Below are 25005 nucleotides of genomic sequence, written 5' to 3' on the forward strand. Positions count from 1 at the left end.
CATTTTACTCATTGTAGTGTTGGATGGATTTTTGAGTGAAAAGCTTGAAACATAATGATAACGAGAATTACTTTTTTGTCCTTATTTGCAAAATAACATAATATATGTAGACAGATAAAATAGTAACTGTAAAATCTCTCTTTTTTTTTTCTTTCTTATCTGCTAAACTACTCAAGGGAAAACTAACACCCTTCCTATCATCTTAATTTTCCATCTTATACATATTTTCTTTCCATTTTAATAGGAATTAAGTGTCCTTTTAGTTACTTTTTAACTTTTTGCTAAGAAGTGTCCTTAGTTACTCTAGCTTGCTCAAGGTTTTGTTGGTAGCTTGAATGATGTAGTGGAAGCTTAACTAAATCATAATAATAATAATAATAATAATAATAATAATAATAAAAATAATAATAAAAATAAACATAGGGATTAATTACGAAAATTCCTCTCAAATTATGATTCTTCTAAAAGTGTACTCCTAAATTTTTATTCGTATTATCCGTCCCCACCCCCCGATCTTTATTACGTTAATAAATTTGTCTCTTATATTACTTTAAATGACGGAAACAAGCACGCAAGTGGCTCATAACTCAAAAAATGAAGGATGTTACCATAAAATGTGTTCGTGACTGCCACATTTGAATGCGAATAAACCTTCATTTTCTTTATCAATTAGTTTACTCACAATTAGCATTCCTTTCTTTTTTTCTTTAGATTTTATATGTTTTTCCATAGCATAGAAATTTCAAACATTATAACTTGGCAAAATTATAGCTATAATGAGTTAACGGAATATCTTTTATGGATATCATATCCTCTAATGCCCATCACCGGTCTCAGTATATATATCTTACACACCACCATAATATTTTCGGGTTGTTTTGTCATACTTTTGCACGGTAGTGTGTGGGGACAAGTTTTAATGAGAAATAAAACGGTAGCGTTTTAAAGAAAGGAGAAAGAGAAAAATAAGTCAAGACTTGAGATGAATTAAAATTAATAAGTCAATAGTTTACATAAGTTAATTAATAGGCTAAATTACTGTTTTCGTCCATAATTTGTCTGGTTATGAACCATAACTTGACAAGTTATTGTTCATAATTCACGGGTTTTGTCCATAACTTGTCTTGTTATGAACCATAACTTGACAAGTTTGTCCATAACTTATCTGGTTATGAACCATAACTTAATAAGTTATGGCCTATTAATTTTTATAACTAAAAATTGGTATATATATTTTCTTAAGTTTTTCATATTGACCTATTTTCTACTATTTTCCTTTAAAGAATATGAAATGATAGCGCTACCTCATAATAAATAAAATGCGTTCAAGACAGAATGAAGGCAAAACGAGTCCTAGACATCAAGAACAGAACGAGAAATAAAGAACAAGGTAGAAATTGCAACATAACATTAGACGGTTAATAATGAGCATTTGTACACTTTATATCTGACTTGAGAAATAATAAAAATTAGACTTTGAGACTTATTCAATTCTTCAGTCCAATTAAATGAAGTATATTGTTGTTTATTGTTTGAGCATTTCTACACACAAACACAGTGTGTAATTGGGATATAAAGTGAATATTGCAACATTGCTTAAACTCCCCTGCCATTGAGGTCAAATTATACTATGTTTTAATGATATTTTATTTTTGAGTTATCGATACTGTTAGTTCTTAAATTTTAAGTATTGTAATGTTTTTTAATTTTTACATATTAGTCTTTAAAGTTTTACTTACGCTCAATTAACGCAAGTTTAGAACATATTAAACTTTACGTGCCATTATAAGAAAATAAGTAAAATTTGGGATGTTTTTAACTTAATTTACATGTGTTCTAAGAACGGAATTGCTCTTTATCTTACAGAAATCTTTTTTTTTTCCTTCCTTTTTTTTAAATAATAGAAGCATAGGACAAAAATTTCAGGTGATTAAATAAGACATTGTTTTTTTTTTTAAACGGAAAAAGTATTTCATTAAATTGAATACATCAATACAAATGAACTCTAATTACATGAGATACTACTCTCAACTTCAATCTGCTCCATCAGTAAACTCTAGTGAAGCCGGAGAAGAAAGACTTGTACTGAGACCTGACGACGGGAAAATTTCTCAGTACACTGATAATAAAGCACATGTAAGGCTCGTTTTAACAAGATCTCTACAATTAATAGAGACATCTAATCGATTGAGAACACATAACATGTAGTGAAGTTGCCACCACTAACTCCACATAAAAATAAATTTAATGGAAGGACATACTCGCCATCACTCAAATGTGGCGGAACAACAGACTCGGGAGGTAGTTGAACCACACTGCCACCAACACTAAAAACCCCACAAAAAAGTGAGTCGGATACCTAAGAGCCCGTTTGGTTGAATGATTTGTTCTTTGATTCGAATCATAGTTCATAGTTCGCTACAGTATTTTTTCTCATAAAAAATACACGTAAATCAAAAATAGTTTTAATCTCATGATTCTAATCTAAGAACCAAACGGACTCTAAAATTGGTGGCCGGGAGTCCAACAACGCACCCGAAGGCGGCCCGGAACTCCGGTCAGATGTGCACCACTTTCTCTCTCTCTCTCTATAAGACAATTGTTTTTTTTTCCTTTTTTTCGTGGAGTTAATCAGACATTTTAACTTGAGATATTGTAAAAACGTTTTCAAATTTTGTCTAAAATTAAGAGGCATGCACACCCATAATCTAACCGAAGCCACTGACCGTTATTCTATATTCTATTTATATAAATAATAACGTAATAATGACAAAAACCGGAACTGGAAGAACATTCTAGAATCTGTATTGTATGCATCTCAAAACATCCGACGGGGGAAAATGTGTGAAGATTTTTCTCGTTCTCTCTCGTTCGTTGCTCAATTCATAAATCTCACGTTTACAATAACATAAGAAAAACAAACAAAATAAAATTTGAAAGAATACTAACAACTAGCATAATCGAGATTCGGAGATCCATTGATTTGATTCGAAGAAATGGCGGCTTCTGAGAGAGCGGAGGTTAGGGAAATGGAATCGGAGAAGGAAATCGCATTGAATTTTCCGGCGGAAGATGGCGGCGGAATCGAAACGGCGTCGTCTCCTTCTTCTCCTGTAAAGCTTCCTTGGAGGCTCAGACGCCGTCTTCTTGTCTCCAAAGCACCAATTACTGCCGAAGACATCGAATCCAAGCTCTCCCAAGCTCGTCTTCGCCGACAGGTTGCTTTCTCTTTTTTCCTTTTCCTCTAATTTCAATGTGTGTGTGTGTGTGTCTGAATTGTTTTCTTTTTCTTTTTCCGGTGCTCGGTGAGAGAATTGTTCATAAGAAAGTTGTGCATGCGTCGTTCAATTCATTATTGGTGTTTCATTATAATTATTGTTTGTTTTCTTATTTTATTTTTTGAGTTGTTTTGTGCAATGGAATTCAGTTCAACGTAATTGGATCATAGTAGTGCTTTGTTGTTCAATTTCAAATTTGGTTTTTTTTTCCTCCTTTGTGTGTTTGTGTTAGGGAATTTTAGCGGATGATAGTTGAATTTGATTGTGATTTCTGCAGCAATTCTACGAGCTGTGGTCTAGTAAGGCGCGAGCAAAGGCAAAAGGTCCGTCATGGCACCCGTCGCAGGAGGAAGATCTTGGTAAGCGGCTTGAAGCAAAACTTAGTGCTGCTGAACAGAAAAGGTAAGATTTAGAGTAATTTGAATAGATGGAAGTCTCTACGTTGCGTTCTTTGATATGCATTGATCTTCACTTGAATTCTTTATGAATATTGCAATTTTCATGTTTCTTATACGTTAAAATTCAAAAATCCTATGTGAATGATCTCTACTGAAACATGAAATGGGAATTAAGGACATTTTTGTTTAACTTTAAACACAAATCAAGCTTAGTTCTTGAATGAGAAAAGCTTGATTCTTGAGTCTGTAGAGAATAGAGATGAACTATACTCTGGAATTATGGCGATATAAAGCTTAGTTCTTGAATGAGAAAAGCTTAATAACTTTTTCTTCATACAACTATGTACAAGACTTCTCCGTTCTCACTTAATAACAAAACTTCCTAATCAGATTAACCTTCTTCAGTGTTCATATTATAGAGCTAGCAGCTTCTAAGACTAGAGTTATGCTAAATGACTGTGATTGAACAAATAGAGTGAGTTCCTTGTAATGTTTACTCATTTTTTTTTCTTTCTAAATGGTACCAACAGGTTAAGCATTCTAGAAAAGGCGCAGACACGACTGGCCAGGTTGGACGAGCTGCGACAAGCCGCAAAAGCTGGGGTAGAGACACGATTTGAGAAGGAAAAAGATGAGCTTGGTGCAAAAGTCCAGTTACGGGCTAAGCAAGCGGAGGAAAATAGGATGCGTCTCCTTAAAGCTTGCTCACAATGGAGAGCAGCAAGAAGAGACAGAGCAATCCAGTCATTAATGCAAAGAAGGATTAAGGAGAGAAAATATAAAGATTGTATTCACGCTGCTATCTGTCAAAAACGTGTTGCTGCTGAGAGAAAAAGATCAAAGTTGTTGGAGGAAGAGAAGGCTAGGGCATGTGCTAGAATACAACAAGTACGACGGGCAGTAAAGTCTGCCCATAGTCAACAGGAGATTGAGAGAATAAAAATGAAAGATAAATTGGAAGACAGGCTCCTGAGGGTATGTTTGTTTTTGGTGTAAACTAATGTTTCATATAGAATTTGTTCTTTTGTTCTTATATCTTTATTTTGAATATCAAGCAGGCTAATAAACAAAGGAAAGAATATTTGAAGCTGCAGAGAAGTTCGCATCATTCAGTTCAGACCATCTCAAAAATGGTTCAAGAGCAGGAGGCTCTTTCTAAGATAGCGAGGTGCGTATGTGATTTTCACCTTTTTTAGCATTGTACTACTAAGATTGCAGGCAATGGTAAATTTTTCGTAGCAGCAACAGAAATATGATCTAGATGGAAGTAAAGTGGTCTTCCATTGTGATTGGCTTAGAATTGCCATCTGTAGCCATGTCTGAATGGTTATAATATTTTTTGTTCTTTTTTTTTCTCTGACTTTATTTTATTTTTATTTTTTTTTGCTTTGAATATTTTTTGTTCTTTTGTGTGTGTTTGTACTTCTTTCTCTTTGGGCTATCAGATGCTGGAGGTGGTTTGTGCATCTTCGGAAAACTACTTTTGCCTTGGCAAAAGCTTTTGAAGCCTTGGCAATTAGTGAAGAATCTGCGAAATCAATGTCATTTGAGCAGCTTGCCCTTCAAATTGCATCAGCTACAACTATCCAAACTACAAAAGCCTTAGTTGCCCGTCTAGAAAGTCGGTATTTGATCTCACGGGCTGCTACTGACAGTCTCTCTAGCCTAGAAAATATTGATCACCTTCTTAGATGTGTTGCTTCAACAGTTAGAAAGGGAAATTCAAACACCAGTACGAAGAAGAAGGTATCTGGGGATAATCATTCTGGTAAAGAAGCCCCGAGACGTCCAGTTGTGTTGTCAAGGTATCCAGCAAGAGTTTTTCTCTCTGCATATATGATCTTGGGACAACCAGATGCAGTATTTAATAGGAGAGCAGAGTGTGAGAACACTCTGCCTCAGTCTGCAGCTAATTTTGTTCAAGAATTTGAGCTGTTACTAAGGATCATAATCCATGGGCCCATTCATTCTTCCCAGCAAGAATCAGCTCCGTCAAGTCCAAGTAAAATTACTCTCCGATCCCAGCTAGAAGCCTTTGATAAAGCATGGTGCTCTTACCTGTTGCGTTTTGTAGAGTGGAAAGACAGCGATGCTAGGTTGTTAGAGGATTTGAAGAGAGCAGCAAGCCAACTGGAACTTTCTATGATGCAAGCTAACAGAATTACTCTAGAAGAAGATGTTAATGGTCCCACACGTGCAATGAAGGCTTTCCAACGGCAGGTATTTTAGTTCAATTGTCCGCTCTTGGGGTGTGTGTATATATATATATATATATTCCCCTATTAATAATCCCTACTCTCTCATGAGCTATTTTATCATGGATTTATCTTGGTGATTGCAGGTTACAGAAAATCAGAAACTACTAAAGGATAAATTGCAGCACCTAAGTGGTAATCCAGGACTTGAAGGCATGGAAACTGCTCTCTCTGCGACGCATTCCAGATATATTGAATCCAAGGACTCTGCTTGTTTGCCGGCATCCCCAGCTGCACTTAACTCATCTTCATCCCCAGTTTCCGGATCTGCTGGAACACGTGAACTGAGTAACACCTATCAGAGTTCTAGTCAAAAGATTCGTGCTTCATTTGACAAAGATGAAACTGACCATGGTGAAGAAGTAGGGTCATTTTTGTCTTTCAAAACTGATGCAAGTGGTCATCCGAATCCTGCTGCATTGGTAGTTGGTGAAAATGAACTTCTTGTAAATGATATTGTCCATGAGCATCACCATGGTTTTGCTGATAGATTGAATGGCAAAGACGAAAGCCATAACAGTCTTGAGGTTGGTACGAACTACCTTCAAATTTCGAACTGTTAAGCAATTAGCGCATAGGCTATGCAATATACAGATAAAAATATCTTTATAGTCGCTCAATTTTGCTGTGCAGGAGAAAGTGAGAGAGACAATGGACAAAGCTTTTTGGGATGGCGTCATGGACTCTATGAAAGAAAATGATTCAGACTTCAGCTGGATTCTTAAACTTGTTACAGAAGTCAGAGATGAACTACGTGATATATCTCAATCTTGGAAACAAGAAATTTCTGAAAGCATTGACATTGACATTCTCTCACAGGTAACTTGTCAACGAACTATTCCATTTAATGGCCATTTGCTCCTATAGCTTGGTACTAAAGTTCTGAATATTATGTGTCTAACGATTCTCCTTTTCCATTTTCATAAAGGTGCTGAGATCAGGCCATCTAGATATGGATTATTTTGGAAAGATCCTGGAATTTGCTTTAGCAACTTTGCGGAAACTTGCTGCACCAGCTAATGAAGATGATTTGAAGACTACTCACTATAAGTTTTTGAAAGAACTTGGAGAGATTCTTCAAGCTGAAGAATCAAAAACTTCACGTGCCCTTGCAATAACCAAGGGTCTGCACTTTGTTTTGCAGCAGATTCAGGTATGTTTTCAGTATGAAGGTCTTAAGATTCTTCTTCTGGATTAAGGATATGATAAAAAAAAAAAAAAAAAAAGCACAGTAAAAAGTGCTTTTTATGATTCAATGATCCGAATCTTCCGTCTTTCCTGTTATCAAGCATATAGCTCTATATAATGAGGTTTCAAATGCACAGATTCGAGCCAAAAGTAATTGGTTTAACAATATTATAGGGGTGTCTCCTATTTTACTTCTTTAGTTAAACCTTTCTTTATTGCAAATATTATGTCTTTCCCTTGAGGCATGTAGATGGGCTGCAGATTATCTAATTTGGAATCTAAGGTTTACATTTAGAACTATGTGAGCTTTTTTATTCTCAAAGTAAAATTTTATATATATATATATATGTATATTTCACATCTCCCAACCAGTTCATTAGATGGATACTAGTGAGAGGGATATTCTTTGGATCTTCATTTTGTCAGATGAACGATTCTGCATAGATCTCGCTACTCTTGAGTGTTCCTTGTTGCCATGTTGCATCTTCTCTTTCCTTATTTTTGTTCCTGTTTATACCTTTTTAAGTCTTTAATTTCAGTACTAGAATCCTTCAACAAGTCTAATGAAAAAGTAAAAGCAGTTCTTGCATTTCTGTTTGATAAACTTTGCTCCATATATTCAAGCAGGGTCTTAAGAGGGAGATCAACAAAGCACGTTTGAGGATGGTAGAACCACTCATCAAGAGCACCGCTGGTTTAGAATACTTGAAAAAAGCTTTTTCCTATAGGCATGGATCTCCTAGTCACGCCTTTACCTCTCTTCCAATTACAAGGCGATGGCTTTCATCTGTGAAGACAGTGGCAGAGGAGGAGTGGCATGAATATGTAGATTCTTTATCTTCTGTGACAAGCGATGAGCATTCATCAGGGCTTCCACCTACAACTCTTCGGACTGGAGGCAGAATTTTAGTCGGAACCAAAATTAGCTCCCAAACATCCTCTACAACTGACACAATTGGTAACTTTTTCAAATATATCTCATGGAGAAAAGGAAATATATAAATATATGTATGTATTGGTATAGTAATGCTGATTTCTTGAATTTGGTTTTGTCAGATGCGTCTTCACCAGGGAAAAAACTACCAGAATGCAGGGGAGAGAGGATTGATTTATTGGTTAGACTTGGTTTGTTAAAGCTAGTAAGTGAAGTAGGTGGATTGAACCTGGAAGTTCTGCCTGAAACTCTTGAACTTAATCTACCTAGACTAAGGGCTGTTCAATCTCAGCTTCAGAAGATCATAGTCATTTCTACCTGGTAAGTTTACACATTTGTTTTCCACTTGATTTCCCCGACTCGCTGTCTGGTTGCACAAAATTAGTGAAAACGTTGTGTGCTTATCATTATACCATTTTACAGGTCACTAGACTTACTTTTGCAACTTTACAGTGGATGGTTGAAAACTTAATGGATTTGAGCATTAAAAGTTTGCTCCATGCATGGTTTACTGGAGGTTCTCTTTGTTTGCCAATAGACACAAGCATGTTTATTTGCTTATCCTAAATTATGTACGTTTGTGTCTTTTGCAGTGTATTGGTTCTCCGTCAAATCCTTCTGAGTGAGAACTTGATAACCAATCCTCTGGAAATGGAGAAAATAGCATCCAGATGCTCGAAGCAGCTTTCTAACCTACTGGACACTGTTGAAGACGTTGGTCTACCAGAAATTATTGAGACAATATTCGGGGTTCGAGAAGACGATGATCATCTTCCATACCTAGAGAAACTCCACGCAAGGAAGCAGATGATGTCAAACATGGTGGGGAAAAGCCTGCAAAGTGACGACGTCATTTTTAAACGGGTATCCCGTGCTGTTTATCTAGCTGCAAGAGGGGTTGTTCTTGATGGAAATGGAGTTAAGGGAAAAGAATTAGCCGAGGCATCTCTTCGGCGAATTGGTGCAGCGCTTCTTGCGGATGATTTGATAAAGGCCGTGGAAGTACTGGTTGTGGCGGCCGTTGTCTCGTGCAATGTTCATAGACCATGGTACGAGGAACTGATCAAGAATATCTGATTTGTTCATCTGTAAGCGGACCACAAAAAACAGAAAAAAGAGTGTCGTGTATATAAACGTTGGTGTCTATTACTGTGGCAATCCGCAATCTCCTGTTATATGTGTTTGTATATAATATAGAAGGCAACAGTTGTCTCTTGTACGCGTGATCGTTGGAACGGACCATACTGACAATGCTCATAGTCGAAGTGTAAAATTTGTGTGTAATCATTTCTAGATTGGATCAAAATTCGACTCATTTTATAAATTACCTATGTAGTTGGTATTAAAACTTTTGAGTTGAAAATACAGGCAGCAGCACGCACTTCTTCAGGTACCGAACTTAGGTTTTCACTCGTTTTTTGGGGCATTTGTACTTTCTAACTGTGGTGTGGTAATTTTAAATTATTTTTGAGAAAAGTACACATTATTTTGAGAAAAGCATATTGTTTATCATGATCTTCTGCAGCCATATTATTTATGTCAAATAATATATTATTTTAAATAATAAAGTGTTATTGTAACATTTAATTTTTTTTATTAATTGAATGATAATTGTAATTTTTTTAATAGAGTGACGTAGTATTTCTGATTTTTTTCCTTTTCATATTAATTTTTTTTTTCAAGCGATTTGGGTCCTTAAATTTAAAAATAGTAGTAAATAAGTCCATTTGTCTACAGGGTTTAGACGAAATAAATGTAATTTTTTAGTGGGTGTGAGGTGCACCACTTAACCCCTTCCTGTAGTCCAGAATTTCAAGTTTTATCTTTAAAAAATATTTCTTTTATTCCATTTAATCGTTTTTCTAATAGTTAATTTTATTCCAAATTAGGGAGACAAACATCAATGTTGATTTCATTACACAAAGGATACTTAAATCCCAACAACAAATCGGTTCCATCACTATAATATAATGAAGGGGTAAAAACATGCGTCTATTTTTCATGACAACAAGATACAAAGACACACCAATAATTGAGCTCTCCACTTACTCTTTAAACGTCACCTCTTGATGAAAAACATCAATCAATCGAGATTAAGAGATTTATGTCCCGTTCATTTCACCGATTCGAGTTTAGAATTCAAGTTTTACTACAGTAAAAAATTCTTAAAAACAATCACATCTAACTTTTTTACTACAGTAAACAACTCTCACATAAAATCACATCTCAACTCAAATTAAAAACTCAAATCAACAAACTAAACGGGTCCTTATAGAATTAAAGTCATAAAACAATACCGCAAGAAAGCAAGTTTTGCGGATGGTACAGAAACAAATTATCAAAAAGCTGAGAGACCACCTCTGTTATAAACATCACACAAGTTACAACTCATGTAAACTACAAAACACTGGTGCGACGAAGATCCCAGCGCCATTATATTACAAAAATGCACAAATGGTGGGTGCTAGCCGCCCAAATCCTCCACCGCAAACTCTTCCCCGTCTCCCACTGGAAACCCCCTCTCCCACCGTGTTCTTATTCGACGAACAAGCTCTACTCAATTAATTAGTTTTTCTAATTTCTTTTTTTTGTTTTTAATTTTTCTTGTGTCATTTGGATGATTAAAACGAAAAGGGGTAGACATTTACGTAATCTGACGGGCCATATTTGATGAAATCAAAAAATGAGTTAGTTTTTGAATAAACCTAAAATACAAAGTATAAAAACATATAAATAAAGAGTAATTTTGATAAATATTCATTAAAAATGCGTGAATTAGAATTTTTATCCTTTAAAATTTTTTTTTTTTCATAAATTAAATAACCTAAAAAGAAGAACAAGCTAATGTTCGTGGACGACAAAAGATCAATACAATATTGGGAGAGTTTTTATTTATAAGGAAAGGTGGTTGTGAGCGCCGGCAGACGCAAAATTTGAAGCTAAAGGAGGATTATAAGTTCTACAATCCAGAACTAAGGGGTTATTCTTTTTCAACAAAACTCATAAAAAGTTGAAACTCAAGTTATAATTTTATTCAAATTCACGTTCTTTTAAGTTCTAACTTTATTCAACTTTATTCAACTTTATTCAAGTTACAACTTCAACTCAAGTTATAACTCAAATTCAACTCAAAAATTACACTCAAGTCACACTCTAAAAGAACAGACCTTTACTAGCAGTTACAATTCCAAGCTCTTTTAGTGTTACAATGGCAAGTTCTCCTTATGTACCAGCTTACAGAATTCCCATTCGCAAAAAAAACTGAATTCATATCCAATTTCCCTGTAAAATGAACCCAAAAAAATAAAAATAAAATAGCAGAAAAAAAAACCCAGCTTTCTACAAATTTTTTGTCCTACTTCTTCCGTGGTTCTGACTTTTATGGTGGATGTAAATTTGCCGAAACTATAGCAAAGTTCAAGAACCTCCATGACGATAATAGAGTGCGGTACGATAAAGGGCAGCAACATGAAAGAAGAAAATAAGCAGAATAATGAGATCATCCAGGAGACCAACTAAACCTAATATCCCTGCAGGAACATCCAAAACAACTAAATAAGGTACAGAAATGATAGATAGGAAAACAAATCAGGGACGAATTTTTCGACAAACATAGTATCAACGCATACCTTCTGGAATGAAGTCGAGTGGACTGAGTATGTAAACAGCACTTAGGATCATCTACACACATGAAGGGAAAGAATACATCAAAAACACAATACGCAGTAGCTTATAATGAATTCAGAGTATAAGAATATACTAATTAGCTTTGATATGCATTGATAAAACAATTCAGTAAAATTTTGGCCAATTCTGCACGTGTTTGTCATGCTTTGTTAGTGCTGGCCTATACGCGGTTCAACTATAGTCGCAATACATTCTGTTGCCTAGGTATGCATCTGATTTAAAGTTTACTTGGTATAAAGTTACTAAAATCAAGGCATTATCAGAAAAAGATGTGAAATATAGTACGGCAGTTTCACACACAAATTTATTCAGAGGAGAAATTGCATCCTCTTTCAAAATATTAAGCCCTCTTCAGTTTTACTAAAGATACCAGATGCTGCTTGTTGCTGACTATTATTTCTGCAAATAAAAAAAATGAGGGAAGAAAACACATAAGCAGCAAAGAAATTTGAATATCTGGTTTTAATGTTATCCCGTTAAATGTTTGTCGTCCAATAACTTTTTGTTTTCTTTCCCCTTTTTGAAGTCAAACTGGCCATCTAGCCCCTCTCTCGATCCCGATCCTCCCCCCTCTTTCTTTTCATCGAATCACCGTTGAATCTAAATTCTTTAATTCCAAAATAGTTGACGAAGCAACATCTGGGGATCATTGTTCTTAGCAGCCTAACACTTGAAATCCCCAATTTATTAGGTCACTGGGATCTTTGCTACTGTTTCTCACCGGCATACAATAATAATATCAATTGCAGTATCTCCGATAATATGTCATTCTTGATTTAGTGATCATACAACACTTGCAAAGAACACTAGAGTATGCACTGAATTCCTAAGCACCTTTGAAGGTTTGAGTCTCAAGCATGTTAAGCGATTTGCATAAAAAACATTAAAAGATACCGTAGACCTAACCAAAGCGCATGTTTAGTACAATGAAAGTTACAGTTCAAGCTGAAAGACAGGAAGTTAATGAACAAATTGTGAAGGTTTCCAAAAAGAACTCCGTCGCCTAATTTCAAAACATGCAATTACAGTGACAATGACTTCAGTTGTGTGTAGGCGTAATTGAAAATCCAGACATATATGCAAAGACGCTAATAAAGTAGTTGTGTCATTCACTTACTGCAATATAGACACGTGCCCTGATGACAAGGGGAAGAGATCTCTGAGGATCCATTATTTCTCGCAACAGCCTCCGTAGGAAAAAAGGTAGGTCTCTAATTCTCTGCAAAAAGAAAACAATACTTCAAATGTTAAACTACTGCTGGTGCTTAAACATAAATGCAACAGAAACATGAAAGGAAACTAGTGTTCATGGTCTAATATAATTCTCCTTCATACAGTGTACTGTCTGCAAAGAATTACAAGTTAGTTCATATCCAAATTGTTATTCATGAAAGATAGTAGATATAATCACCTGAACAAGGTCACGATCATGCTGAGCAAAAGAACGATTGTACCTTTCAACCTTTCCAAGAACTTCAGCAATATCAGTATCATTGCGCTGTCTTACGGAAGCCTCACTTGGAACCAATAAGGTGATCTCACGGCGACATAGAGGGCATCTACATGGCCGACGTACTGATGCATAATCCCAAACTTGCATGATGCAACTTCCTGAAGAAAAGAAGACAATGAAGCATTAGGTCACCAGCGGACCAAATTCCAGAGATGTGAAAATAAATTTTCCAATACACATGTTATGCATAAAATTTTTAGCTGTCACCCCCAAACTTCATTCTTTAATTCTTGAGCCATTAGTAAAGAGGTAAATTAAGTCAAAATGCCTTGTTTTGAGTCAGCTTGGTTAGATAACAGAAGATAAAGATAGGGAGATAACACTTGTTTAAACTCTAAGGAAAGTTTTCTTAAAAAGCACATTCTCCGTAAAAGATCCCTAAAACTACACTATAAAAAACTGATTTAAGTTTTTCTTTTTTGACAATAAAACTGATATGGTTAGTATCTTTCTTTGCCAGTTATAAGACTTATGGTCAACTTGGTTGTTTAACCCAGTAGCTTTGACTTTTACACGCACTTTTTGTTACAATGTTCCCCTTGCTTTTTGGCCTCCTTTACTCAAAGCTTACACAACTGGAGACACCATTTTCTGGCTTATCAGGATAATCTCCGGTCTTTGTTTTCATGACCCAAATCAATCATTTCAAAAGCTTTTAATAGTCCTTATTTTACTTTTAAAAAAAATAGTCCTTATTTTAAATTCTAGATGCTGAAAAAGAAGGAATCGAGTTTCTTCAAGAAAACTAGTCTTCTCTTCCATATTGAAATGTGGATTTCCCAAATTTGTACTAAATTGAAATCAGAAAAAGATCGCAGTGACCTTTGAAAAACATCGATAAAATAACTGAATTTCCTTTACAAGCTATAACCAACATGAGAGAAGGCTTAGAACGCTAGATTACCTTTTTCGTGAACTAATGAAAGACAAATAAAGAAATATAATGTGAAGTACAATTTGCAAAAAAATATCGAAAACGAACGACATTACAAATTCAACTGTGAAATGTATCAAAGCTCGGGTTTTCCTTAGGCAAATCTGATTCTTGATTACAGTCCCAGAATTTCAAATCCCTAAAGTATTGACGATGAAATTCAAACTGAGAATTGGAACAATCGGCATGAACGAATGCTATGAATTTCTTGATTTGAATATAGAACGTGAATGAAACAGAGAGAGAGAGAGAGAGAACCGCAAAACCAATGGGAGCAATTGGCTTGACAGGGAATGTTGAAGTTGTCATGGCAAATTGCACATCGATCGTTCTCTGGAGGAGCGTCCATTTTCACTCTCTTGCTCTCTCTCGAATCTGTCTGAATATCTCTCTCTCTCTCTCTCTCTCTCTCTCTCTCTAGCCTTGAGGTGGAAGAAAGCCTGCTGTTGTCTCCAATTGGGGACATCCGACGGAAAAACCTAAGCAAAATTATAGGGACCAATGTCCTAAACTTTTATTATTATTATTATTTTTTTTTTTTTCATTTTCTTTTTAACCTTCTATTCATCTCAATTTGACCCTAAAATATTTCAAATTGACCTGAGCTTTTTTGTTTTTTCAAAAACTGCAAAATATGAGAAATCAAAGTTAAATAGGTGTGCATCACGTGCTTGGTGGGTACGTTATTTTAGGCATATTGTAAATGCCTGAGACCCAAATGATGATGTTAATCGTTTCAGACAAAAAATGGTAACGTGAAAAGCAAAAAGAAACAAATGTCTTTTAAATTACACTAGTCTTAATTTTTATTTTTTATTTTTAATTAATATTTTATTAATTAAAAAAGTATTAATTATTAATAAAGCGTACAAATTTAGATCCGTGCATTTTAAAAGACAAATTTACTAATTTTCTCATGTTGAAATAAATTTAGGTGGAAACTCAAAAATCCTATAAATCCAATTGAATCTATAAATAGACTAAAGAAATTCTTAAATTCGAAATACTTGTATTGTGAGTTTGAAGGGGGAGAGGAAATTTAGGCCTAGTTCGTTTCGCTGATTCGAGTTTAGAATTTGAGTTGAGATGTGATTTTATGTGTGAACTTTTTACTGTAGTAAAAAAGTTAAATATGACTGTTTATGAGAGCTTTTTACTGTAGTAAAAAAGTTAGATGTGACTATTTATAAGAGCTTTTTACTATAACAAAACTCGAATTCTAAACTCGAATCAGCGAAACGAACGAGGCTTTAAATTTATAACTACTAAAAATGTCAGTAACTGATACAATCCCGTTACCTTTGGGGTATGAGCGAAATTTAACAATTCATAGGCTCAAAATAATTTACTCAAAAACTCTCAACACTTACAAGCTACTCAATTTGCTGCCATCACGTTCGAACACGATCAAGGAAGTCGGGGACTATATGTGGTTTAGGAAGAACTAAAGTAATTTCTTTTTGGAGAGGAGGATCTAGGGCCAACACTAGCTGGAGCATCGACAATAATAGTGTTTTAGACAACAAGACTTGTACGATGACAACGATCATAAAGTCTTCTCGATGTTAGTTAGAAGACACAAGCAATGTTTTTTGTCTCGAGAACAAAAACTAGATCTCCATTTATTTTACCGATTATAGTTTAGAATTCGAGTTTTGTTACAGTAAAAAGCTTTAAAAAACAGTCACATTTAATTTTTGTACTACAGTAAAAAACTCTCACATAAAGTTACATCTAAACTCGAATTAAAAACTCAAATCAACGAACTAAACGGGCCCTAAGTCTCAGAGACTACCATAATTTTGGGAGAAAGAGGGAAATAGGCCAAGAGTTGAGATTAATTAAAATTAATAGGCCAATAGTTTGCATAAGTTAATAAATAGGCTAAATTACTGTTTTCGTCCATAACTTGTCTGGTTATGAACCATAACTTGACAAGTTATTGTCCATAATTGTTCATAATTTGTCTGGCTATGAATCATAACTTGACAAATTTGTCAATAACTTATCTGGTTATGAACCATAACTTGACAAGTTATGACCTATTAATTTCTATACTAAAAATTGGCCTATATACTTTCTTAAGCTTTTTATATTGGCCTATTTTCTACTATTTTCTCATAATTTTTAGTAGCATTTTCACCTTAAAATTTTCATTGTTTCTAATTTTGGACTATAATTTATATAAATTTTATTAAATTTTAACACATAATTAATGAAAAGACTGAATTAAAATAAAATAAAATCTCAAGACTATTTGTGTGAAGTATGAAAAATTAAGAACTAAAATAGAATTGAGTGTAAATCTTAAAGCGTGAAATTAATCTTAAAAAAACAAAAAACAAAAAAGAAAGGAAAATAAAAAGACAGAAAGAGGCGAAAATAATCCAAAAAAAATAGAAATAAAAAACCAGGGTTTTAGCGAGGTTTGTGAGTTCCAGTCGGGATCTCCTCCTTCCTTCAATCCCCAAAACCTTTCATTTCTCTGGTAAGCACTCCGTTTCCTCCACTCTCTCTCTCTCTCTCCTATATATATATATATATATGTATATACAATCATATATAGTCAGCAATGGCTTAATGTCCACTCCAGAGAGCTAATGCCTAATACTCACTCCCAAATGCTTCGCCGCCTCCCAATCCTTAGTCGCCGGATTCTCCCAAACTCCATTTTCCCTTCCCCTCTCCCAAACCCCCAAAACCGTATCTCCCATGGCTTCCTCCGCCTCCTCTCCTTCGCTCAGGCGGCCCAACGCCGCCCTCCCGACCCCGACCACCCCTCCACCCTCATGAAGGAAGACGGCGTCTCCGTCTGCTCCCGAATGTGGATCGAAAACTTCCGAGAACCCGACCGAATCGTCTCCAATTTGTCCTCCTATCTCCGCCGCTTCGAGCTCTGGGTCCTCGCCTACCAGAAGGTCTGCGCCGACAACACCGGCGCCTACCTCCCCCGCAGCGCCATCCAGCGCCCTGCCCTCGACGACCTCTTGGTCCTCCGCAACGCCGTCCTCGACGACCGCTTTCGCTGGGGAGCAAGGCTGGAGTTCTTCATAAAATCGCCGCGGGACAAGACCGATTACGCGTCGCTGTCGAAGAGGAAGATCAAGGCCCTGCTGACGACGACGCAGCCGGCGCCGTTTCAGGACAGGATTGTTCAGGAGGTTCTGTTGATGATTTTGGAGCCGATTTACGAAGCAAGGTTTTCGCTGAACTCGTTCGCGTTTAGGCCCGGTAGGAATGCGCATACTGTGTTGAGGGTTATTAGGAGGAATTTTGCAGGCTATCTGTGGTATATAAAAGGGGACTTGAGCACAATCTTGGATGGGATGAAAGTGGGATTGGTGATAAGTACTTTGATGAGGGATGTTAGGGATAAGAAAGTGATTGATTTGGTTAAATCGGCATTGGTTACGCCGGTGATCACCACCAAGGAAGGTGGTGAGGAGAAGAAGAAGAAGACGAAGAGGAAGTATCAAAAGAAGAGAGTTCTGGCTGAGGATGAGCCGAAACCGGATCCTTATTGGTTAGAGACGTTTTTCGGGTTCGCCCCTGAGGAAGCGGAGAAGCTTCCTTCTTGGGGGCATTGTGGGGTGCTCAGTCCACTCTTGGCTAATGTTTGTTTGGATGAACTCGATCGGTGGATGGAAGGGAAAATTAAGGAGTTCTATCGACCTTCGAAGAGTGATGTGATATGGAATGCTCCGGAGGGGGAGGCGGAACAAGGGAACACATCGTGGCCGGAGTTTGTGCCCACGAGTGGTCCCGATAAGACGCGGAAGATGGATTACGTTCGATATGGGGGTCACATTTTGATTGGAATTCGTGGTCCTAGAGCCGATGCGGCAACGTTGAGAAAGGAGTTGATTGAGTTTTGTGATCAGAAGTATATGCTCAAGCTTGATAATGAGAGCTTACCTATTGAACACATAACCAAGGGCATAATGTTCCTTGATCATGTGTTGTGCCGGAGAGTTGTGTATCCGACTCTTCGTTACACTGCCACGGGGGGAAAGATCATTAGCGAGAAGGGTGTCGGAACGCTTTTATCGGTCACAGCAAGCTTGAAACATTGCATCAAGCAGTTTAGGAAGCTGAACTTTCTGAAGGGGGATAGGGATCCGGATCCACAGCCTTGTTTTCGGATGTTTCACGCCACACAAGCTCACACCAATGCCCAAATGAACAAATTCTTGTCTACTATTGTCGAGTGGTATAGATATGCAGATAATAGGAAAAAAGCGGTGAACTTTTGCTCTTACATTATTAGGGGCTCACTTGCAAAGCTTTATGCTGCGAAATACAAGCTTCGTTCGCGAGCTAAAGTGTACAAAATCGGTGCTCGGAATCTGAGCCGTCCATTGAAGGAGAAGAAGGGTCAATCACCGGAGTACCATAATCTGTTAAGGATGGGTCTTGTTGAGTCAATTGATGGGCTTCACTATACTAGGATGTCTCTAGTACCTGAAACTGATTATACCCCTTTTCCAAGTAACTGGAGGCCTGATCATGAGAAGGCATTGCTTGAATATATAAGGCTTGAGGACCCGAAAACTCTCGAGGAACAACGTTGCTGCATTAAGGAACAAGGCCTCCTTTTGCCTCAGGATTACATTTCAATGCTTGTTTGGAATTACAAAAGGAACGCTATTATGTTGGATCACCTATCTTTGGTAAGAAATGATGTGAGCAATAAAGAAAGAGGTCAACAACTGTTGTTGGGCTCAAACCAGGATTACAATGAGCAGAAAATCGAAAGAGATGAACTATAATGTAATACCATCTGTTGTATCTTCTTTTTGGCCTCTAGATTGAATTCTTTATAATTTAAAAAGGAGGAGAAAAAAAAAAAACAAAAGGCAAAATGTTTTTGTCTGTCTTTTGGCTGGAATTGTTGTAGTATTACTAGAACCAAATTTTTAAATCTGCTGTTCTCATCACTAGTTTGACTTGATGTTGAACGTGGTTACACTAAGCTACATGGTTCCATTTACTGCTTGACAGCGTTGGCCAGGTGACAAATTCTGTTTCAGATCTTGAATTTCGAATTCGATTGTATGTACAAGTAGTTTGGTTGAACGGACTTACTTTACTGATTTACTGTTTGTTTTTGCTATTGCAATGGCTGTGTCTGGTTTTGATGGTGCCGATGATCATCATCAGTTTGTTGTTTTTTCTTGTAACCTCTTTTATCATCAAACAGTAATCTGATAAACAACAGAAGAAGACAAAGTTGCTTTCTTTTTTTTTTTTTTTTTGAAAAGACAGTTGCCATTGTTCTATACCATGACTTCAATCAAGTTAGTGATTTGAATTTTAAATTTAAATTTTACGAGAAAAATAACTGACAAAAACTTTTTTTATTTAAATTTATTGTGAGAGAACAGAATTAAGATCATGAGTTTAAATCAGTGAACTAAACAAGCCTAAATCCATGTGTAAAACAATGTGAATGCTAATGAATAATATGAAAACTTTTTTCTGGTAATGTTATCTTAATGCTTGAAATGAGTAGATTCTTAAAGGAGCTAACAAGGCTGCACAAAATAATACAAACTGAATATTTTTATAGATGTTTATGATTGAGTCATTGAGTAAGTAGTTTAAAAATTTATCATAGCAGTGTTTTGGTTCTACTTGTGATTGGAAAAAAGTTGACAAGCATCAGTTAAAATTTTTATTATTATTATTTGCTAGATTGTTAAGACCAATTAAAAAGAATCAAAACCCAACCAATTTATAATCCATTTTGGTTTTGTTATAGTTTTAGCGTGAAAATCTCCAAACCAACCTATAGTCAACTAGTGGTGGGGTTGGGGGAGGCACAAGTGAGATTTATTAAAAAAAAAAAAAAAAAAAAAAAAAAAAAAATTTGATGGAGCAACTAGCAAGTGCCTGACATGTCCAGGCCCCTGTTGATCATCCATCTCAATTGATTAAGCAGAGTAAAAAATTAATCAACTCCGACTTGTCTAAAAAAGTTCGAGTTAGAGTATAAACCTCATCATCCACGGCTGATAAAAAAAAAATTTTGAAAACATCAGGACTACAAGGTACTCAAAATAAAACCACGAGAAAATCGTTAGAAGAGATAATTCATGAGAAGACAAAAAAATATATCAGTTGAGTAGCAGAAACATAAAAATATGAAACCTATGCGTCAACTGTGGTCACCTCTTGCCACTCACCATCAACAGCTTCTTTCCACAATGTAACATTATTATTCCCATCAGCCACAGCCAATAAGTTCCCAGTGAGTGACCATGACACCCTCCAGACCGGGCTCTTAAAGTCCTTCAAAACCTTGCCCTCCCACTGATCCCCTTCCTTGGCTACGGTCCATATGACCACCGTACCATCCTGCGAAGCACTCGCAATAGTGGACTTCGGAAGCCCCAAGTTGGGTGCCCACGCAACATCTCTCACCCAGTCAGCGTGCATTTGAAGGGCAGGGAAGCAATCCATCTTCCAAGTTCCGTTATACAACTTCCACACCTTCACAGTATTATCACAGCCGCCGGAAGCCAGCTTCTGAACGAGATCCGTCAAACCAGAACCAACTAGAGCACCAGGAGCCATAGATGGGGCCCATGAGACAGAGGTTACTCCGACAGGGTGGGCTTGATCTATCCTAGTGGTGTCCCAACCACCATCAGCCCTGGCTGTAAAAACCGAGATGTTCCCATCAGATGATCCACAAGCTAAGGAGAGACCAAGTTCATGAGGCGCCCAATCAATGGAGTTCACTGACGACTTGTGGTCGTTAAAAACATGTGCTTGTTGCCATTCATTTTGGTTGCCCTCCTTCCAGATTATTACTTGGCCATCATAGGAACAAGAAGCAAGGATTGATCCGAACTTGGGGTGTGCCCAAACTACCTCCCAAACAGGACCTCTGTGACCGCTCAATGTAGCAAGATGCTGAGAACCAGAGTTGTTGCTAACACCGATAATCTTGATGGTGGCATCAGATGAAGCTGTTGCCAGACGCTTTCCATAATAATCCATGGCTATACCATGGACAGTGTCTTGGTGACCTGTTTCAATCTTCTGTGGAGGCATTGTTCCTGATTTCTCTTCTTGTTATGACTTCTCTATACTCTTTCCTTCTATACCGTTGTAGGCTATCTTCTCTGCATTGCAAACTTGTCAATTTAAAAAGTTGACGAATCATAAAAGACAAATCTCTATAAAGAAAGAAGTAATAAAGAATCATAATCAGCAAGAGACATTGAATCCTTGGCGCCTGTAAATGCTCAAAAAGAAGACATCAACAGAAAACAAGGAATCAACAGGATACAAATCGCTTATCAACAGCTAAATACTTCTTAGCTAAGCTGTACGTGCTCTTTCTGAACCTTCTTTAAAAAATAAAAAATTAACATGCTAATAAGGCCACATGCTCGGATATTCCTATTTTGAATGGCTTATGTGGAGAGAAAAGGTCTTCTCAAAATGTTAACTTTCCTTTGCCGACCTTTCACAACCTATCCAAGTACACAAAATTCGTTCCAAACGTCATTGGCTCAAGTGCCTAACACCGAAATCATAGTGTTTCAAATGATATTATCTCAGATGAACCCAAAAGAAGGCCTTGGACGACCTAAAATCTGGAGCAACTATTGACAGAACTGATGGAGATTCTGAATTTTATCATATTAAGCATATATAAGGCCTAAACCCCTGGGGGTTGGCTCAATGGTGTATCACTTGAACTGCCTCAGGAAGCATCAGGTCTAAGGTTTGATTCCCATTAAGTGCTATCAATTCCTTGGGGCCACACCACGGGCCAAAGGCCCGAGACTTACCCAATCCATGTGAAGGGGGCACATGGATCCTATGGATTAGTCGGGGCAAAGGCTTGGACACCACGGTTATCACCAAAATAAATAAATAAATAAATAAAAAGAAAGAAAGAAAAAAAAAGAGGAAGCATATATAAGGCCTAAAATCTGGAAGAAGCATGGAAGTACTCACTCTTTCAAGTGCTTGTGTAGCCTACGTCTAATTATCTTTGGAGAGAGAAAAAGAAACAATGGAAAGAAAACATTTACAGTAAATGGTATTATTTATTCTTATAGTGGCTGTTTTCATCTTCAATGACCACCCAAAAGGGTCACACCGTTTCTGATTTCTCACTCCTGTTAAAAACCTTAATGAAACGTCACATAATTCAAATGAACAACATACAAGCTTTAGGAAACTGCCCTTCTTTGTCTGCTTTAGAGGGCAGTATCGCTCCATCCTCATATTGTAATACTTTTAAAACAAGTCCGCTTGCTCTATCTTCTACAGTCAATGATCAAACACTGGTTCCAATTCATACATCTTAAACAACCTTTTTTTTACTCCTCAGTCCTCACTTATCGTTATGACACAGTCTAACCAATTCAAACAAGATTCAACTAATTAAGAATCCATTGAAACTTTCCTTCCCTCTTCAACTAACTTAGATGAAATTGAACATAGTCTTAAAAGGTGAAACCGGGAATTAGGTCCTTTTGTATAATCAAGGTGAGGTGTAAGCATCAAGGCGGCTCAAGGCGTAAGCCTCAAGTAGGATCGAGGCGTAAGCCTCGAATGAAGGGCTTTCTACACTTACATCCCTTGTGTTTTGCCGAAATAAGATAATCAAAATAAATTACGTCAATAACCCTTAACATTAAAAAAAAATAATAATAAAATTATAGACACCCCAACCGTTAGCTGACCATGACAGAAAACCCTATTTGACCATTAAACATTTTTGAATGCCCCTTCCTACATCAGAAAATGTTTCTATCTATACAAAGTGCTGAAAAATAACGTATAAACACCCTTATTTAGCACCAAAACATGAGTTTGATTGATTTGTACGCTTGTAACCATAATTTTCACCCTAAGGGAAAGAAAAATGTTCTCAGTTTTTCCCGTACCCTTTTTCTTAAAAGTCCCTTTTCATTAATATTGTTGGATTTACACTTGTAATAATTGGAAATAATAGAGATGTTCTCCATCCAGCAAAGTAGCATACTATATAAAAATTTCGTCAAAATATGAAGACAAAAATAACAATCCAAAATAAGTCATAAACGAAGATAAAAATTACGTCTAAAATGACATAGTCTAATGTTGTGGCCACATTGCTTGCAAGTCTGATATTAAAAAGAAAAAAGAAAAAACAATCATCAAAACCAAACATTTCACAACACCATAATTATACCGATTAAAATCTAAAAAATATCAAACAATATCCAACTAATCACACAATCCAATTTTTTTTTTTTTTTAAAAAAAATCCTGTAATAAAACTGATATCAATATTCCAAAAATAGTAAAATAATCAACAAAAAATCACAAATAGCTAAACACACAAACTAATGAACATAGTCACAACATCAATTTTCAACAATAAACAGATTCCAAAAACACCAATGAAATACTAATAGGACTGTTTGTTATCTTCATTCTTAGGTTGCGGAATACGACCGTGCGGCGCCAAGATTCCTCGAGTCAAGGCCAGCCTTCCTCACAATCAAGCCATCTTCCAGGCTTAAGCACTCTTGCGCACATGCATCCCAATTCACACCTATGAGCATCGCTCACAACCAACTCTCGCATACGAGCAGCATGGTTGCATCCACGTGCTAAGGCCCAGCGTCTCCAACACTAGCCAACCTATGCCACACTAAGCCGCCCAGGTCATGTATCCGACGTTCCCTTCGTGTCCCGCTGACTATCGAGTCCCGTGAGTGTGGCTGACCCTTGAGCCAACTCACGTTGGGCTCCTCGTGTGCCTAGGACGCACCACGGGGCCCTTGGATGTCTCACCGTGTGCCCTGCGTGGGGGATTCCGCACGCAGACTGAAACCACATGGCAAAATCTCCCGGCCTTACGAGGCTTACGCCTCGATCCTCCTTAGGCTTACGCCTCGCCTTGATTATACAAAAGGACTCAATTTTCGGGAATAATGTATTATTGTGTTTGGTTGTATCAATCAATGGTAATTTAGTTAGCGTATATAATGTCGGCGATAAAAACTCGCTCCATCTATTTCTACGTAAACCTCTCTTACTAATAATTATGATAATATCATACATTTTCATTTAACATCTCCATATATTAAACCAAAATAGCCACAATTTTTTTTCTTTTTTTTTTTTTTTTTGTTACAATAGAAGAAGATCCATATCTGCTCATTGATGGGGAAAAAAGAAATAAGCATACTGATTATAAAGTTCAGTTCAGCCATGAATATAACGGATTCAACAAGAAATAGATTCAACCAAAGGCAATGGCCATCATTAACGAATTCAACAAGAAATAGATTCAACCAAACGCAATGGCCATCATTAACGGATTGAACAAGAAAAATAGAGTAATAGATTCAACCAAAAGAAAAATATACAAAAAAAAAAAAGGCTGATACGGATTCAACAAAAAGAAAAGAAGAAAAAACCAAGAAAATAACACCACAGATCGAAAATAATACCCACCTATACATCATCAGATTATGTTAAATTTGTTATAAATTTGGGGATAAAAAAAACCAGGCTGATACGGATTCAACAAGAAGAAAAGAAGAAAAAATCAAGAAAATAACATCACAGATCGAAAAGAATACCTACCTATACAATCCATCAATGCCACAAATGAGATTGATGCCGGTATGAAATTGAAGTCGAGATAAAAAATAATAATAAAACTAACAGATCGTGAAAGAAAAAAATTTTAACAAAAAAAGAAGAAAAAAGGAAACATACTCTGGTGGTGGCGGCACAGAAAAGTCCGGCAACGGCGTGGTGGATCGGAAGGAGGCGGCGGCGTGGTCGACGGAAGAG

At 36.6% G+C, this 25005-nt stretch overlaps 4 protein-coding genes across 6 annotated transcripts; 2 read left to right on the forward strand and 2 right to left on the reverse strand.

Moving 5' to 3' along the window:
- The first annotated feature begins 2851 nt into the window (after positions 1 to 2851).
- LOC21390260 lies at positions 2852 to 9451 on the forward strand. 2 transcript variants are annotated; one of them, XM_024164674.1, is made up of 12 exons: positions 2852 to 3218; positions 3556 to 3680; positions 4207 to 4651; positions 4735 to 4844; positions 5122 to 5297; positions 5385 to 5896; positions 6018 to 6458; positions 6565 to 6750; positions 6860 to 7084; positions 7747 to 8077; positions 8176 to 8374; positions 8647 to 9451. In XM_024164674.1, the coding sequence occupies exons 1-12, from the start codon at positions 2997 to 2999 to the stop codon at positions 9128 to 9130; spliced, it is 3456 nt and encodes a 1151-aa protein (XP_024020442.1). In that variant the 5' UTR covers positions 2852 to 2996; the 3' UTR covers positions 9131 to 9451. The 2 variants fall into 2 exon arrangements, with proteins under 2 accessions (XP_024020442.1, XP_010094973.1); XM_010096671.2 differs by having other exon boundaries at positions 5122 to 5896.
- Positions 9452 to 11188: 1737 nt separating this feature from the next.
- On the reverse strand, positions 11189 to 14680 carry LOC21390261 (E3 ubiquitin-protein ligase RNF170). Its single transcript, XM_010096672.2, has 5 exons — positions 14446 to 14680; positions 13152 to 13351; positions 12858 to 12959; positions 11683 to 11734; positions 11189 to 11583 (listed from the first exon to the last, which is right to left on the reverse strand). Exons 1-5 carry the CDS (start codon positions 14651 to 14653, stop codon positions 11471 to 11473), a joined length of 675 nt encoding a protein of 224 aa, XP_010094974.2. The 5' UTR covers positions 14654 to 14680; the 3' UTR covers positions 11189 to 11470.
- Positions 14681 to 16619: 1939 nt separating this feature from the next.
- LOC21390262 (nuclear intron maturase 2, mitochondrial) lies at positions 16620 to 19405 on the forward strand. Its single transcript, XM_010096673.2, has one exon. The coding sequence runs from the start codon at positions 16788 to 16790 to the stop codon at positions 18954 to 18956; it is 2169 nt and encodes a 722-aa protein (XP_010094975.1). The 5' UTR covers positions 16620 to 16787; the 3' UTR covers positions 18957 to 19405.
- A 794-nt stretch (positions 19406 to 20199) lies between these two features.
- Positions 20200 to 25005, reverse strand: LOC21390263 (protein transport protein SEC13 homolog B). 2 transcript variants are annotated; one of them, XM_024164675.1, is made up of 2 exons: positions 24928 to 25005; positions 20200 to 21317 (listed from the first exon to the last, which is right to left on the reverse strand). In XM_024164675.1, the coding sequence occupies exon 2, from the start codon at positions 21244 to 21246 to the stop codon at positions 20338 to 20340; it is 909 nt and encodes a 302-aa protein (XP_024020443.1). In that variant the 5' UTR covers positions 21247 to 21317; positions 24928 to 25005; the 3' UTR covers positions 20200 to 20337. The 2 variants fall into 2 exon arrangements, with proteins under 2 accessions (XP_024020443.1, XP_010094976.1); XM_010096674.2 differs by having other exon boundaries at positions 20200 to 21312; positions 24928 to 25001.

This window comes from Morus notabilis, unplaced genomic scaffold (assembly GCF_000414095.1).
Source record: "Morus notabilis unplaced genomic scaffold, ASM41409v2 Scaffold411, whole genome shotgun sequence".
Taxonomy (NCBI): Eukaryota; Viridiplantae; Streptophyta; class Magnoliopsida; order Rosales; family Moraceae; genus Morus; species Morus notabilis.